Below are 15,796 nucleotides of genomic sequence, written 5' to 3' on the forward strand. Positions count from 1 at the left end.
CAAAACTGCTCTCAATTGCTCTCCTTATAGCCAGCTGATTTACTGAGTTGAATACATAGAATCTTGTCTTTAACAAACCTCTCATTGACCCTTCTCTGGGTTCAGAAGACCCTCTTTGCCCTGGCCAGTGTGACTCAGTTGATTGAGCGTCATCCCATGCTCCAAAAGGTTGACAGTTTGATATCTGGTCAGGGCATATACCCAGGTTGTGGATTTATTTGGTTTTGGTGCATACAGGAGGCAACCAATAGATGTTTCAGTCTCACATCAATGTTTCTCTCCCTCTCTCTTTCTCTCTTTCTCTCTCTCTCAGTCTATCCCCTCACCCTTCCTTTCTCTCTAAAATAAATTAAACATATATTTTTTTAAAAATCCATCTTCTTCATAGGCCTCCTATCCTTACTGTTTTATCTCAGTGAACTGGAGCTCCTATTCCTACCCCATGGATGCCTTGTACCCAGAAGACCTTGTGTAATGTTTGTTATTCAGTTAATTAATAAATGGATTAGAGTGTGAATGGATATTTTAATGCTATGACTGATAGAATTACTACTCAGAGTTATAAGGGTTATGAAAGAATGGTTTGGGCAGGAAGTTGTGTTCAGAAAACTTATATATATTTGCAAATGAATGGATTGACAAGAAATGCGAGATTAATGAGGAAGAGAAAAGAAAAGATATAATTTAGGTGACTGAGGATACTGTACTCATGATGCCCTGTCACTAGTCCAGCAGGTCTCTGTACTTTTAGCCTCATTTGCCCTTTTAGCCTAATTTGCCCTACCGTACCTTTTGCCCTGGGCAGGAGCCTTGTTGGAAGAGATGATGATGGGCCTGGGTGCCCTGTTGTTGGTCTTCATGCTGGGGCCCTGTCTGACCCCACCGGCCCTGGCTCAGGATGAGAGGTACAGACACTTCCTGGACCAGCACTATGATGCCAATCCACGTGGTCATGATAACAGATACTGTAATACCATGATGAGGAGATGAGGCTTGACTTCACCCTGCAAATACACCAACGCCTTTATTCATGGCACCAGTAACAACATCAAGGCTGTCTGTGAAGACAAGAATGAAAAGCCTTATGGGACAAACTTCAGAATAAGCAAGTCTCTTATTAAGTTAAATCTATTTATGTTTTTGTCATGTTGTGATTTTAAAGCTAATTGTTTTTATCCAAGCCATTTTCTTGTCAGATTTTGTAACAGGGATAACTCACTGGCCTTCAGTGGCTTTAATGTAAAAGTACTATTTTATGTTATTTTCCTTTACAAAAATAGGAGTTCCCCCTCCCCTGACTGCCTTCACTGCTATTTCTGCACCTTCCTGGAGGGTTTTTCTACACAGCTGTTCCTCCCAGCGCTATGGACAAAAAAAGAGCATTGGGGACTAGTTATGGAAATATTAATCTGTTAGGCATGATTGCCTACCCAGGACATAGCACCTGGCTAGGAGTCAAAGGTCCCCTCCCTCCTTGGAATGTGGTACATTCTTATTCAAGAACTTCCCATTATCATGGAAACATTAACCCTGTTGCCCAAACAATGGAGTCCCAACCCAGACTGCATTGCTTACTTCCCATGCCCATAATCCCTACTTCCCCATGTAATTCTGTCCCTATATTCATAAACCAGGGAATAGCAAATTAAGGCCCCCAAAAGAGAGAAAGCCAAAATTACATTAGACACACAGACAGAAATCTCACTAGCTAAGAGTTTCTGGTGAATGATGCCCTGAGAGGGAGAGCAGGAAGAGTACATTCTGACAATCTCTGTCCCAAGTTCAGCCTCAATACACATAACTGGGCTTCCCCAAAGCAGGACATGCCCCATCTTTAAAGAAATTAAACCAAACAACAAAGAAACACAAACATCAACAGAAACGCTCTTATACAGATGTGCACAATGCACCAAAACCTGCACCACAGAGTGCCCTGCTTTAACAAACCACCTAAGCAGAACAATATCTCCTGTTTCTGGTTTGGGGACTGTCCCTCCCCTGAACTTCAGTATTGTCCCAAATAGACTATTTGGGGAAGAATTCTGTGTAGGTCTAGAATTTTTGTTTCCCATCCTCAGAAAGTCCCTGTGACTCTGTTTCTGCTCAGTCCCCCATATTGGAGATGTCTCACAATCCCCGAGAGCCGTTTTGTCCCTCTGACCATTTCCCTTATGGGAGAACAGAACCGCAGATCAGAACTCCACACTTGCTTTATATGTCAGACCTTTCACAGTCACATATATCCGACCTCTGAGGATACCCAACCACCAACATGGTATTTCCACCTTGGCCTGCATGAGACTTGCCTGGTTACTGGGCATGTACCCTCTTTGTATCATTTTCATCACCTTCCAAAGAAAAACAGTCTTGGACTAACCTATGGAACCTGCAAAGAGACAGGGCCCAGGCAAAGGGCCACCCAAAATTGGATGAGACGTGCCTACCCTTCAACCAGTGTCCCTCCCTAGTCTGGGCACGGAAATCCAGACGTGCCCCCAAATTTTGAGAAATGGCTCATCTGTCTAAATTTCAAATGATGGTCTGGGAAACAGCAACATGGCAAAAATGAGACTTTTAATAACACTATTGACAGCGGGTGTCATTGTATGGCACACAAGTGGGGAAGGGAACATAGACTATTTATTTATTCCCTCTTTCGGTTCATAATTGGCTTCATCCTATGAGGTCACCTGTTTCTTTATACATTGCCTAGGTCTTGCTGTTTCCCATTGGGCTATTTAAAATATTGGCTGAGATATTTTCTTTCTTTCTTTCTTTCTTTTTTTTTTTTTTTTTTCCTGAGACCATCAGCCACGTGCACAGCTCTCATACCTTTTTCCCACTGCCCACATCCTGTTTGCTCTGGGGAAACTCAGTAACTGCCTGGCCACATGATGTTTCTTTTCTATAAAGTTTGAACCAGAGTCATGTTTCTTACATTGAGCACCTACACTATATCTAGCATTATGATAAGTACTTGACATTGGTTTTTCCATTTATTCTTAACATTTATTCTTCCTAAGATCCCTAAGTGAAAGGTATTATTATGCTCATTTGCTTAAGAATAATAATGCTGAGAGAGGTTAAGTAATTTCCCCAAGATCATATACTTAATGTGGCAAAACCAGGCCTTTGGGATCACACTATCAAAAGAAATTCTTATTGGAAATCAATGTCATAGAGTGGAGAGAGGCTTTGGGGCAAGCTCTGACCAAAAAGTATGTTTTGGGATAGTTTGGGGGTCATTTCATTTTCTGTTGAAGCTACAGCCTGAAGATGCACTCATTAATGTCTACATTTGACTTCTGTTGGTAAATATTTGTTGATGACTTGTTAAATTAGTTGGGTTTGCTCTTGCATGAATGGTTTAGATCTTCTCTGTAGCCAGTTATCTTTCTAAATCACTAAAGGCTCAGTACACAAAATTTGTGCATGGGGGTGGGGGTGGGGGAGGGAAGTTGTACCTCAGCCTGGCCTGCACCCTCTCCAATCTGGAACCCCTCAGGGGATGTTCACTGCCGGTTTAGACCCAATCCATATATATATATATATATGACTGTGAAGGAAAAGAGCCACATGCTAACCTGACAAGTTCAGGGAAGGCCTGAGTGGCAGTCTTGCAAACTCAGAGACCTAAAATAACCACAAAAGATGGTTTGAAATTTAAATATTTAACTACAAACAGATTATAGTGGGTAGTCATGTTCTAGGCCAATATCTCACCTGACAAAGATCAACTTAAGATCTTCTTTACTGAGCCCATCTGCCTGACCATATAGGACATATACAGCTACACATTCAACCCATCAGTCTCTGCCCTGAGTCATTTTACTGGCTATAGCAGTGCCTCTCTATAAGAGAGAAAAGCTCTTGCTTTCAGAGAAGATCATGTTTGCAAAATTTTTACTTTCTGAGAAGCAGTGATGAGAAAAGTTGTGAGCAGAGAGGTGGGGAGGAAAGAGTGGATTATAGAGTTGAGGAAATATCAACTTGCCATTCTCACCACCTCTCTCTGGTGCCCATTTGTTACCTTCCTTTCTCCTTCCCCTTGGTTTCTCTCCAGGCACCTCCAAGGTAGTGATGGCTCTCCAGAAGACCCTTTCATTGCTTCTGCTCTTGTTGGTGACCCTGCTGGGGTTGGTACATGGACTGTCCATGTACCAACAAGTCCTGCAGCAACATGTGGATCCTACAGTGATAGGTGGCCACATTAAATACTGTAACTTGATTATGCAAAGACGGAGGATGACTCAGTTTCATTCATTGCAAGAAATTCAACACCTTCATCCACGAAGACATCTGAAACATCAATAGCATCTGCACCACCACCAATATCTGGTACAAGAATAGCAAGATGAACTACCATGAGGATGTACTGAGTATTACAGATTGTAGAGATACAGGAAGTTCCCCAGCCCCCAACTGCAGATATGGGGCCAGGGCCAGCACTAGGCGTGTGGTCATTGCCTGTGAAGGTAACCCCCTGTGCCTGTGCACTTTGACAGGATAGATACTATCCTGCAGGGGTTATGGCCCCATGGTTGACCTTTAACTTACTCCTTGAATAGCAATAAGTAATGCATTTGAGCTATCTCAGGCTGTTTTCTCTGCTTACATCTACTTCATTTTCTCTATATAATCCATTCGTTTAAATGTATCAGAGAGAAATCAAGGCATAAACCTATAATGGGACTGGGCTTTTCTATAATAAAATTTCCAAAACTCTTCTGCTTCCTTTTATAATACTGGTCAGTTTAACCCTCTGAGAGCCTATCCTCTGGAATTTCATCATTATATGTATGATATAGCATTTCAAGTATTTTAAGGTGCTTCTATCTCAGTTATCTTAATTTAGTACCATGCACTCCTGTGATGCTAATGTTGCTACATTGTCTCCCCATAGTCTTTTTTCTCTGGATGTCTGGTTATGTAGTTTTTTCTATCCTGCATTGACTTAAAGGAACAAAATACAATACAACCAGATATAACACACAAGGCACTTAACAGAAATGTATTCACGATATTAATAATCCCAAATAAAGATGACCAACAGAGAGAGGTAAATTAGGAGATAGAAGAGAAAGAAGGAGAGGGAATAAATAAATAAATAAATTTAAAAGGAGTGCCAAAATGAAATTGGGCAAATGAAAAAAAAGTAAGATATAAAAGAAAGAGACTAAGAAAGAAAAGGGAAACAAACTATGGGGGAAAACTCCAATAGAACAGCCACCAATTCTAGCAAATGCCACCAACAAGTGCCTGGAGATTAATATAAACTACAAACAACAACTAATATCAATCAAGGCAAGAAAAAAACAGAAGCAGAAAAACAAGAAACAATAACACAAAGCAAACAAAAAACAGAATAAGCAAAACAATCTCACAAAAAAGCATAAAAATCGATATAATCAACATTCAAGCAAAAAACAACAAAAAGAGAGAGAAAAAACAATTTTTGGATAGTTAAGACAGAGAAGAGAGAGGTGTGTTTGGAATTGGAGCAGGGGATTGGAAATTAGATATTTAAGCAGGGTCAAATTTTAACAGGGGGTAAAAAGAAAGTATAGGAAAAATCTAAAGCAGGAAAAGCTAAGAGAAACAGGACACCAAAACGGGAAAAAGTTAGGAAGAGAGTGATGGCATAAAGGTAGAGTTGAGATAGAGTAAAATGATGCTAAAGGAAAGATGAAAATAGAATGTAGAACACTAATCCCAAAGTAAAATAAAGAGAAAATAAAATACTTTTTTTAAAATAAAAGGTAAAATAGTAGTAGTAGTAATACTGATTGAAAAATAAAAATGTAATATTTAAAAAGGTAAAATCAATGAGGAAAAAAGAAAAAAATTAGTTTCTTAAATAAAAGTTGGAAAAAAAAAGAATAGATAAATAAAATGTGCAGTAATGAAGGCCATTCACTTCCTCTATTGTTCTGTTTGACACACCTGTTTTCCAGTCAGGACAATGTTGCAGTTCTCTGCATTCAGCTCTCCTCAGTGTTGTAAGCCAGTTCTAATTTTTAAGCAGGCAGTGTCTTAATTTCTTGTATTCCTTTATTTGTAATTACACAAAAGTCAATTTGTGATTGAGCCCCTTTGTGACAGTGTTTCTGGATTGACCTCTGAGTATATAGGTCCTCTCTAGCTTGTACTTAGATCCTGCTTTTCGTGTGGCACTCAATACCAGTTTGTGGGAGTGGGCTGCCCCAGAGCTGGCTCTCTGATGGTCACTCCCCACTCTGATCCCCAAGTTCCAGAAAAACAACTTTCCCCTGCAGTCTCCCAGGGTGTCCCCAACTGGGTGATCCTATGTATTGGGCTTAATAATCAGAAGCAAGGATTTGAAGAGGAGAAAGCCCAACTGTGTGAACAATGGGGCTGTGCGCAAGTCTGAGCAGTCCCCCCTTTCCCTTTGGGTCTTAGCAGCTGGCACATTTTTTACATTTTTAGGTTGTCCTTTTGAGTCAGATCAAAATGTGTTGCTTCTTAGAGATCCCTTCTGTTAGCAGCTCTGAGAATCCCCTTCCACATTCAGGGATCATGCCAGCCACGGATTTTTCTAGCTTCAGACTTCCCCCTGTCCTCCAGCTCCCGCAGTGTGCATGTTTCTCCATCCCGCTGGGACCACAGACCTCACCTTATCCCAGGGGAAATCTGACCTTTCCTGGTGGGGTGTAGAGCTCCTCTGAATTCACGTGTTTTGCCAATTGGGGACCCGTGTTGTGGGGTTCGCAGCTGTTCCAAATAGAAATATTTTACTTAAATTTTCATCAGCTATAAAAACATTGATGTTTTAGTGCATAATTCTTTACACTTCTATCTATACTATTATATGTATATGTTTTTATAAAATATAGAAAATTGTATACTATATGTATACAGCTTCGGATTCTGCTTTTACTCTTAAAATGCATCTGGGCTTCTGCTAAAATTTAGTTTCTTAACCTACATCGTAGTGAACAAAAAGATATGTTCACTCTGAATTAATTTATTGAGTTTTATTCTTAATTTTGTTCATTTTTGGTTGTATGTTATCTATATAATAAAAGCCTATGTTACCATTAAGATAGAAAGACCAGTGGCTATGATGTGCACTAACCACCAGGGGGGTGAACATTCAATGTAGAAGCTTGCCAGATGGTGAGAGGGTGCAGGCTGGGCTAAACGGTACCCAACACCCTCTGTCCTCACTGCCACTGCACGTATTTTGTGCACTAGGCCCCTAGTATATATAACAAAAAAAGCTTATTAAAAATATGCATCTTATTTATTCCAAGTCAAAAAATATCTATGTTACTCTGAATGACTCTGTAGTATTTCTTTGTAGAGTGCCGCCTGGGAAGGCACATGGGCAATTTTTCTTAATTATCATCAGGTAAACTCATGGCATAGGCAGAGCCACACCCCGGGAACATGTTTCCCCAAGATGGTGGACATGTTGTCAGCTTGGCCTTCATCAGCCCAGGTGTTGGCAGGGGCAGGACCAGGCATGCTAGGGCCTACTTAAGAATGCAAATAAGTTAGTGATAACTTCCTGGTATTGGGGATATAAAATAAATGCACTGGGAGGGGCTGTGGTCATTTTCTTCCTGCCTCTCCAGCAGAAAGGATGGCGGCCCACCCAGCTCCCGGCTTAAAATCTATCTCTGTGTCTTCTCTCTTTATTTTTAATATATCTCAGTCCCCGGTCGCCTCCACTTAGAACTGGTTCACACATCTCTCTTTCTGGGCGGGACGCAGAAAAGGGAGATCCCCGCCATGTCTTGCCCCCACCACATCAGGCCCCCGCATTTCTTTTTAGGAATGTAGCATAATCCATCAAACAAATTCAATATTTTGGATATTCATAGCATTTACAACTTTTTATATGTATGTATTCTAAAGTAAAAACCCAACTAGACCTGACGGTGTGGCTCAGAGGTGTAACGTGGACCCATGAACCAAGAGGTCATGGTTTGATTCTATTCAGGGCACATGCCTGTGCTGCAGGCTGGATCCTCAGTAGGGGGTGTGCAGGAGGCAGCCAAAGGATGATTTTATCTCTCTGTCACTTTCCCTCCACTCTCTCTAAAATAAATAAAAACATACTGAAAAAACAAACAAACATCTAGCCCTGCCCGGGTAGCTGTTGGTTAGAGTGTCGTCCCACAGAAAGAAAGGGCATGGGTTGGATTTCCAATCAGGGCACCTACCTAGAGTGAGGGTGTTGTGGGGTGACCCACAGGAGACAACCACCAGAGACAGAGATCAAAATTTATGAGCCTTTATTAAACTGGCCAGTGACTGCAGTTCCAGCCCTCTACCACGGTAAAGGCCTAACTGCAGTGCAGATTACAGGTGTTACAGCAAATTTATACTCTGAAACCACAAGAATGAGTTAGGACAGTTACAATGAAAACCCAAAGGTTACAAAAGTTATGTCAGCCGGGACTGGTTTGGCTCAATGGATAGAGTGTCGGCTTGGGGACTGAAGGGTCCCGGGTTCGATTCCTGTCAAGGGCATGCACCTTGGTTGCGGGCATATCCCCAGTAAGGGGTGTGCAGGAGGCAGCTGATCGATGACTCTCTCTCATCGATGTTTCTGGCTCTCTATCTCTCTTTCTTCCTCTCTGTACAAAATCAATAAAATATATTTTAAAAAAAAAAAAGTTATGTCAGCTGTTTCCAAGAAACGCGGGGCACAGGTGCAACGCGTGGGCACACATGGCTGGAGCTTGAACATCTAACTCCCTCTAAACTCCAACCAACCCATTGTTCAGTGATCTACTCTACCTCTCTCTGTCCTAGGGCATCCTGCTCAAGGCAGCGGAGGAGCTGTATGTTTGCAGCCCAGAACAAGGGTGGGACACCTACAGGAGTCAGCCAATAGATGTTTCTCTCTCTCTCTCTCCCTCCCTCTCTCTCTCTTAATAAAACATATCCTCATGTGAGAATTAAACCAACAAAACATCACATTTGCATTTATATTCTTTTTTTAAAAAAAAAACCAACCCACACATTTACATTGATTTCAGAGAGAAAGGGAAAGGGAGAGAGATAGAAAGATCAGTGATGAGAGAATCATTGATTGGCTGTCTCCTGCATGCTCGTTATTAGAGATCAAGCCTGCAACCCAATCATGTGTCCTTGTCCAGAATCAAACCTGGGACCCTTCAGGCTCCAGGATGATGCACTATCCACTGAGGCAAACCTGCTAGGGCTGTATTTATATTCTTGGGTCATAAGTCAGGTACCCTGACAAACAGTCTCTGAGATAAACATTTGCATTCAGGAAGTTTACTGGGAAGTGAATAATTACCTATAGATGGTCCAAAGGGAACCTAAGTGTGGGTCACGCTTAACTGGATACTTTAGTGTGTAGGGAATATAATTCGATATAATTCCTGCTTTGGGTGCGAGAGGTTCTGGGTTCAAATCCCAGACTAGCCCAGCTTTTAAAACTTGCTTTTCTGCCGAAACTGGTTTGGTTCAGTGGATAGAGCGTCGGCTTGCGGACTCAAGGGTCCCGGGTTCGATTCCGGTCAAGGGCATGTACCTTGGTTGTATGTACCTTGGTTGCATGTACCTTGGCAGCTGATCGATGTTTCTCTCTCATCAATGTTTCTAAGTCTCTATCCCTCTCTCTTCCTCTTTGTAAAAAAACCAATAAAATACATTTAAAAACAAAACAAAAAAACCTTGCTTTTCCTTCTTCAGGAGTTTCTGAGAAAAGTTCTGTTCTGTTCCCTGCCAAAGTTCTCCTGTGCCAAACTGTTCTGCAAAGGAGAGGTGCACTGAACACTAAGCGGAAGCAGGCTGATGACTTGCATTGGAGACGAAATTGCCTGGCTTCCTGGGTTCTGGGGGCCTCTTTGCTCCTGGGAGCAGCAGCCCCTGACCCTTCAGGATTCTGCAGGCAGGGCGGGTGTCCCCGTCCTGCAGTCCCAGCTGGCAGCGTCTTCCCTGGCCTTGTGTCTCCAATGCAGATCTGCAGGAAAGCTCCAGGGCTGGGCAGGGACTCTCCCACTGTGCCTGGGGCGGGGGCTGCTGTGGTGCCACCTCCGGAGGCGGAGCCGGGACACTTGGGGTTTTCTCAGAGAAACTGGGCTTGGTACTTACTACCCAAGACCTGGCTCCCCGGATTTCTCCTACACACAGCACCCTAAACCCCTTAGTGTACACGCACTCATGCGGATCCTGTGCAGATCCAAAGCAGGAGTCAGAACAGCATCTTCCCGTTTTCTACCAGCTCCCCGTTTTCTTACAAAGGAGGAAGAAGCATGTGAAAAACCAAAACTTCTCTTTCTAAGCCCTGCCCTTTTCTGCAACTTTGTCCCCAGACCAAGATGGGTTCAATTTCTGTTCCTCCTCCTGCTTCGAGTCCTAACTTTACCAGGGCGCTTTGGCCAGGAGAGTCCCTTCTTAGCAGAGGAAATTCGGGAGGCATTTGTGGGACCAGACTGGGAGCTGAGGAAAGGGAAGGAGGCAAAAGGGTAGTTTTGTCGAGTTAGCTGTGCAACATTCCCACCCCGTGTTCACTTTCCGCAGCTGGACATAGATGGCAGCGCCAATGCCTGCAGCTTAGCAGGTAGAACTCCGCGGGACCAGGGATTCTTTGCTTGCTACCAGGTTGATCATCAGATTTATGGCGCAGAACTTGTTCAGTTCTTGCCAGTGGAAAGGACATTTGATGCTTTCATTTTCTGTTTCTTCACCTCTGTCTCCTCACCCTTAACCCACCCACAGCCAGTGCATTGAAATTTTTGCAGACTCTGCCAAGAGCCTCCTCTTTCAGCTTTCTTACTGCACCATTGGGATCCTCAGCCTTCTTATTGGGAGACAGACAGCACACCCACACACAGCACGTGGGCGTGACATGACATCTTTGTTTCCAAAGAACAATAAAAACAGTCTGGTCACCATTGTCAGGACAAGGGAAATTTTCAATTAGCCAAGACCCTCCATTTGTGTTATTGAGAACCTTATAACCAAGTCATTAATGCAATCACTAGAAACCCAAATTACATAATTATCTGAACAGCAGGTGGCCAACCTCCCAGAAGCAGCCTTGGGTATTCATAGAGCTGCTTAAACTGCACAGCTACTAACTTTAAAATTCAAGCTGACAGAACATTTTTAAATATATTTGTGTATTTTTCTATTGGCAGTTGTTTCCCATCTATTACAATCGCTGGCAAAGATATAGTGTTTATTAATCATAGACTAAATTTTTATTTCTTGTTACATTTTGAAACACAAATGGATAAGCACTTAGATGCAGTTTAATAAAATTGTAAAACTTTCTTCTAAAAAAAATTCTCATTTTCTGTTTCCTCATAACCTCATTGTGCCAAGCTGAAAATAAAACAATTAGAACGAAAGCAACCACTCATCTTTCACCTACTCTGCACTGTCAACCATGTAGGTAGGTTGTGGATTTCCCCAAGGTTGCTCAGTGACATCCTGGAGGCAGAGAAGGGATATGGCTGTGTTCAGAGGCTGGAGACTGCTCCCGCCATCACTGCCAAACTAAACCCAGAGGCTGATCTGTCTGTGTGAGCTGGGCTGGGCTGGTGTTTCAGGCCATGGGACAGTTTGTGTGTGAAGGTGACATTGGAGTAGAGTGCCTTGTCTCTGTTGTTAGGCGAGTCATCAGAGAAGGGTTGTGTTGATCAAGTTTTCTTGTCCCCAGAGGCTGAGGGAGGTGGCTGCTGCCTCAGTCTCCTGGGACTGCTGAGGCCCTCAGCGTGTTGGAATGGGCCTGGCAGCATCTCCCTTAATGAGTGACTGGCTGATAACTTTTTAGAACTCACTTCTCGGTGTTTCTTGAATAAGTGATATGTGATTAATTTAAATTCTGTCCCACTCCCAAAGGGCTTTTCTGCTCAAAAATGACAGTGAGGATTTGGGCACTCTGCCAGGTGCCAGTAGAGGCCCCACTCTGAGGATCCCATATCCTGTTACCTTTTTGATCCTAAAAGACACTGGGCTTTGGTGTTTGGCAGAACAAATGTTCTGGTCAGAGACATACCTGTCCTCCCTCTCCAGAGGCTTCAGTAACCCCGAGGCACCAAGTACTGAGGGAAAGCGTTTATGGCAGTGTGCTTGGTCCTCTGCTCACTACCCCCAGCTTTTCTCCTTTTAGCCCAGGATTTGGTTGGGGATGCAGGCAAGCAGAGAGACGATGGGGGAAAGTGAAGCTCAGGCAAGACTCTGTCACAATACAACTGAAAAGCAGATGACATTTGTCCTTTTTTGGTTCTACATTCTGCCCACGTCACCAGAAATGGTCAGGACTGGGCCAGTAGGTCTGGGATGTATGGGTTTTGACTTCTGCAGGAAAGAATTCAAGTCACAAGCCCAGCTGATTTTAAGAGTATGTTTATTAAAGGTTGGGACCGTGACACAAAGGAAGAGCTTTGGGTAGAAGAGGCAAGGTCACAGTAACAGAAGTGACCCTAGACTGGGCTGCCTAAACTCAGAAAAGGAACTCACAGCAACAGATGTGAGCCTAGACTTAGCTGCTAGATCACTGAGAAGTAAAAGTGTGAGAGTCAAAAGTGAGTCAAGTGTGGATTGCTTTTGGCTCACTGAAAAGTTAGACAAAAGGAGGACCATGGGAATTTAGGAGACAGAGTAAAATTACACGCCTGAGAAAAGGGTGGCATTGGTGTGCTCAGGGGAGAGCATGTCTTGAGGATTAATCTATTTTCTGTAGAAGGGAATTTTAGGGGATGTATCCACTAGAATATTCATTTGCTTTTTAGGCACATATTTTAACATGCTTATGTATCAAATGAGAATATAGTGGAGTTTGGGATAATTCTCTTGTCATCTTTGTCTATATCTTGGATTTGCCTGGCTCTAGTTGCATTTTTTGTTATTTATTCCCCTGACATAATTCATTTTGGGTTTGGCACTAATGGCACCCCTGGGTCTCTGTTACCTATCTCTCCGACTAGGGTGATTTTACCTACTCACTCTCTGGTTGGTTAGGTGTCCTTCCCTACCCAGGGACATCTGCTCCTAAGTGTCCTTGGTTAGGGAAGATAGAGTCAAATGTTTTTTTGTTTTTCCTTTATTGATCCATTTATTTAACAAATGTTATTTTTTATTTCTTTATTGATTAAGTTATTACATACTTGTTCTTATCCCTCCATTACCTTCCCGTTACTCAGAGTCAATGTTTTATGAGCTGGCTGTTGATTGCTTGACTCTTTGTTTAAATATTTTGTCTCTATTATCCTTATTATACTTTCCAGGAAACTTACCTAGTTTTTTATTAACCTGCCTCATCCACCTTTCTTCCTCCTTAAGTCCTCAGGCTCTTCCGGTTGCCAAAACTGTTCCTAAGACAGGCTCTAGAGCACATGCCCAAGCACGTGTACCCCCCTGGCAGCTGTTTAAAGGGTTAATCTCTCCAGGAGAGGGTGCTTTGGAACAGGCGCCAATGCCTCCAAAGTGAAGGCAATCCCTGGATTTTCAGGATTTATCAGTAAGCTAGAAGCAGTGCTTTCCTGGGACTCTTGGAAGCCTTCCTATTCTACCTGCCTTGTTTGGTAACAACTTACCAAACCCAGTTGTGCTGGTGAGCCCTGAGAGAAACCAGAAGTTTGCAAGGTTGGGGTCCCCAAAGTGAGACCAGAGAATGCATTTTTAGGCCATGAGGGATAATAAAAAGACGTTGGGGCTTAGTTGTCAGCCACTGATTTAGAAACTAAGACTATAGAGATGATAAGACAATTATTCTTCTTTCAAAGGGTTCTATCCAATGGAGAGACAATGAGATCAAGTAACCATCTCAGGAGTGATGCTTGTCATTGGAGATAATCAATTTTGCAGCTCTGCCACAAGGAACAGAATACTGGGGGCTCCTGGTTAGTCTCTTGTGGACAGCTGAGGATGAAGTAAGGAGAAGCCCAGGAAATAAAGCACGGATAGTTCTGAAGGTTAGTAGCTAGGAGGCTGACGTCAAGTAAGTGGGTACTAACAGCTGTCACATAACCTTCTCTACAAGTGCTTTCCTGGTTCTGTGAAATCTATGAAAAACCTACTTATTGGCATGGCATCCTTTCATGAAACCAAATTATGTGGGTAAATAGACAGTGCAGGGGAACAGCATTCTGCTGGGAGACCACATTTACTCTGTGGGGTTCTTCCAAGGCCGTTCTTGGAGTTGGCCCATAGACCAGAAACAACATCTTCTGGATCCAGATCATGTATTTGAACAATGAAACCTTGGTCCTATCATGGGCAAAAGTAAGAACCACAGACATCAGAAAAAGGGCAGCTTTGGAACAAAGGGCCTCGCTTACCACATCAAACATTGCCTCAAGGAACAACTCTTTACTCCACTCCAGTGGGTAAATATTTGATCTAGTCATTCCCAAGAAAAAGGTGAATTTCCTTGTTTGCCTTATCTCTGCCAGGATTAGTGACTAGTTTCCCCACCCAGTTCATTAGATCGCTATATAATCAGAACCAGAGGCATCCAGTGCACACAGCTGGAACCCATCTCCGGGAACAAAGAGCTGAAAAGGATCTTCAGTTGGAGCCACTCTTCCAGATTTTTGTAAGATTCTCACCGCTGGGTAATCTATTGCTGTATTTTTAAAATATATACATGTTATTTTTAGGCATTTAGGGATTTCAATGAAACAACTTTTCCCCTTTAAAGCCTATGGGCCCAATTTATGAACTAAGAAAAAATGAACCAGATTCTAAAGTTTAAAATGAAAGCAGAATTCTTTTGGGATTGTCTATATGTCTGTGGATGAAGGGAGATTAGTGAGACTGGGAGCAAGTGAAGGGTTAGAAGGGATTCCTGAATTGTGATAAAATCCCCAAAGTCCTGGGGAAGCCATTTGCTGGAGGGCATCAGAATGCCCCCAAGGAACAGGCATTAAATGTGGGAGAGCAAGAAAAGAAACAAAAAGAAAGCTTTTAGTCTTTTTCTTCTAATCTTCTCTACTAATTTTTTTTTTTTTTTACTTAAAAAGTTTTTATTGCTCTTTATGAGCCAATTGGAACACATCCAAGATCAAAAGAAGGTACATTGGCAGGTTGAAGGGAAGAAGAAGGAAACGAGATACAAGGAGAGTATGCATTGGGTATTATGCTTTCTGATATGAGGGATATTATCTTAGAATACATAAAAGTGTGAAGCTCCATGTATGGAAATTAAAACCATAGTTACTCATCATAGACTGTAAGTTAAGTCCCTGGTATGTAAAGTTGGACAAATCTCTTGAATACCAAACATTGCCTGTATAGAGAAGAAGAGAATATTCATTCTTATAAAGATTAAAGGATGGGTTTGAGATATGATCAAGTTAGTCTGAAGAACAGTGAGGACATATTTCACTGACAAAAAGCTGACTGACAGTTATGTGCTTGAATATGGAAGGTTTTGTGTGAGTGAGTTTGACCCCAGATATGAAGCTCTAAACCCTTGACCTAGGCAGATTCACTTCAGTAGCACAAATAATCTGTCTTATACTTGTTTTCTGTCAAAATCATTTCACCTCTTTGGGGGAAATTTAGGATTGAATATATGAATGAGCCAGTTGTGAGGGTGGAGGGGGAGAGGGGAGCAGATATTAGAAACTGGTGGCCATGGTGTGTACCTACTGGGCTTTGGTTTCTGGATGTCTTAGGGATTCAAGATTACAATACGCCTGAGCAAATTTAGCTAAGTTCTTACAGAATTAATGAGCAAATTCTGCAAGCTAGAAACAAAGATTTTCCTTTACCTCTCCAGACTGGGATGGGAGGCTTCAACCTCCACCAGCAAGTGGCTTTGAAAGATGTGAAGCCTCAG

General features: G+C 42.4%; 1 protein-coding gene across 2 annotated transcripts in view; it reads left to right on the top strand.

Annotated features, from left to right (window-relative positions):
• Window positions 1-15,796, top strand: part of LOC118724380 (ribonuclease 4-like) — a 58,535-nt gene that overhangs the window by 29,501 nt on the left and 13,238 nt on the right. For both annotated transcript variants that reach the window (XM_036447592.2, XM_045583992.1), the window contains one exon: window positions 4,064-4,074. Coding sequence is in view for 1 of the 2 variants with exons in the window: in XM_045583992.1 (XP_045439948.1) it covers window positions 4,064-4,074 (11 nt within the window). In the remaining variant the exon portion in view is untranslated. The remainder of the gene's footprint in view (window positions 1-4,063; window positions 4,075-15,796) is intronic.

This window comes from Pipistrellus kuhlii, unplaced genomic scaffold (assembly GCF_014108245.1).
Source record: "Pipistrellus kuhlii isolate mPipKuh1 unplaced genomic scaffold, mPipKuh1.p scaffold_m20_p_1, whole genome shotgun sequence".
In the NCBI taxonomy this organism is placed as follows: domain Eukaryota; kingdom Metazoa; phylum Chordata; class Mammalia; order Chiroptera; family Vespertilionidae; genus Pipistrellus; species Pipistrellus kuhlii.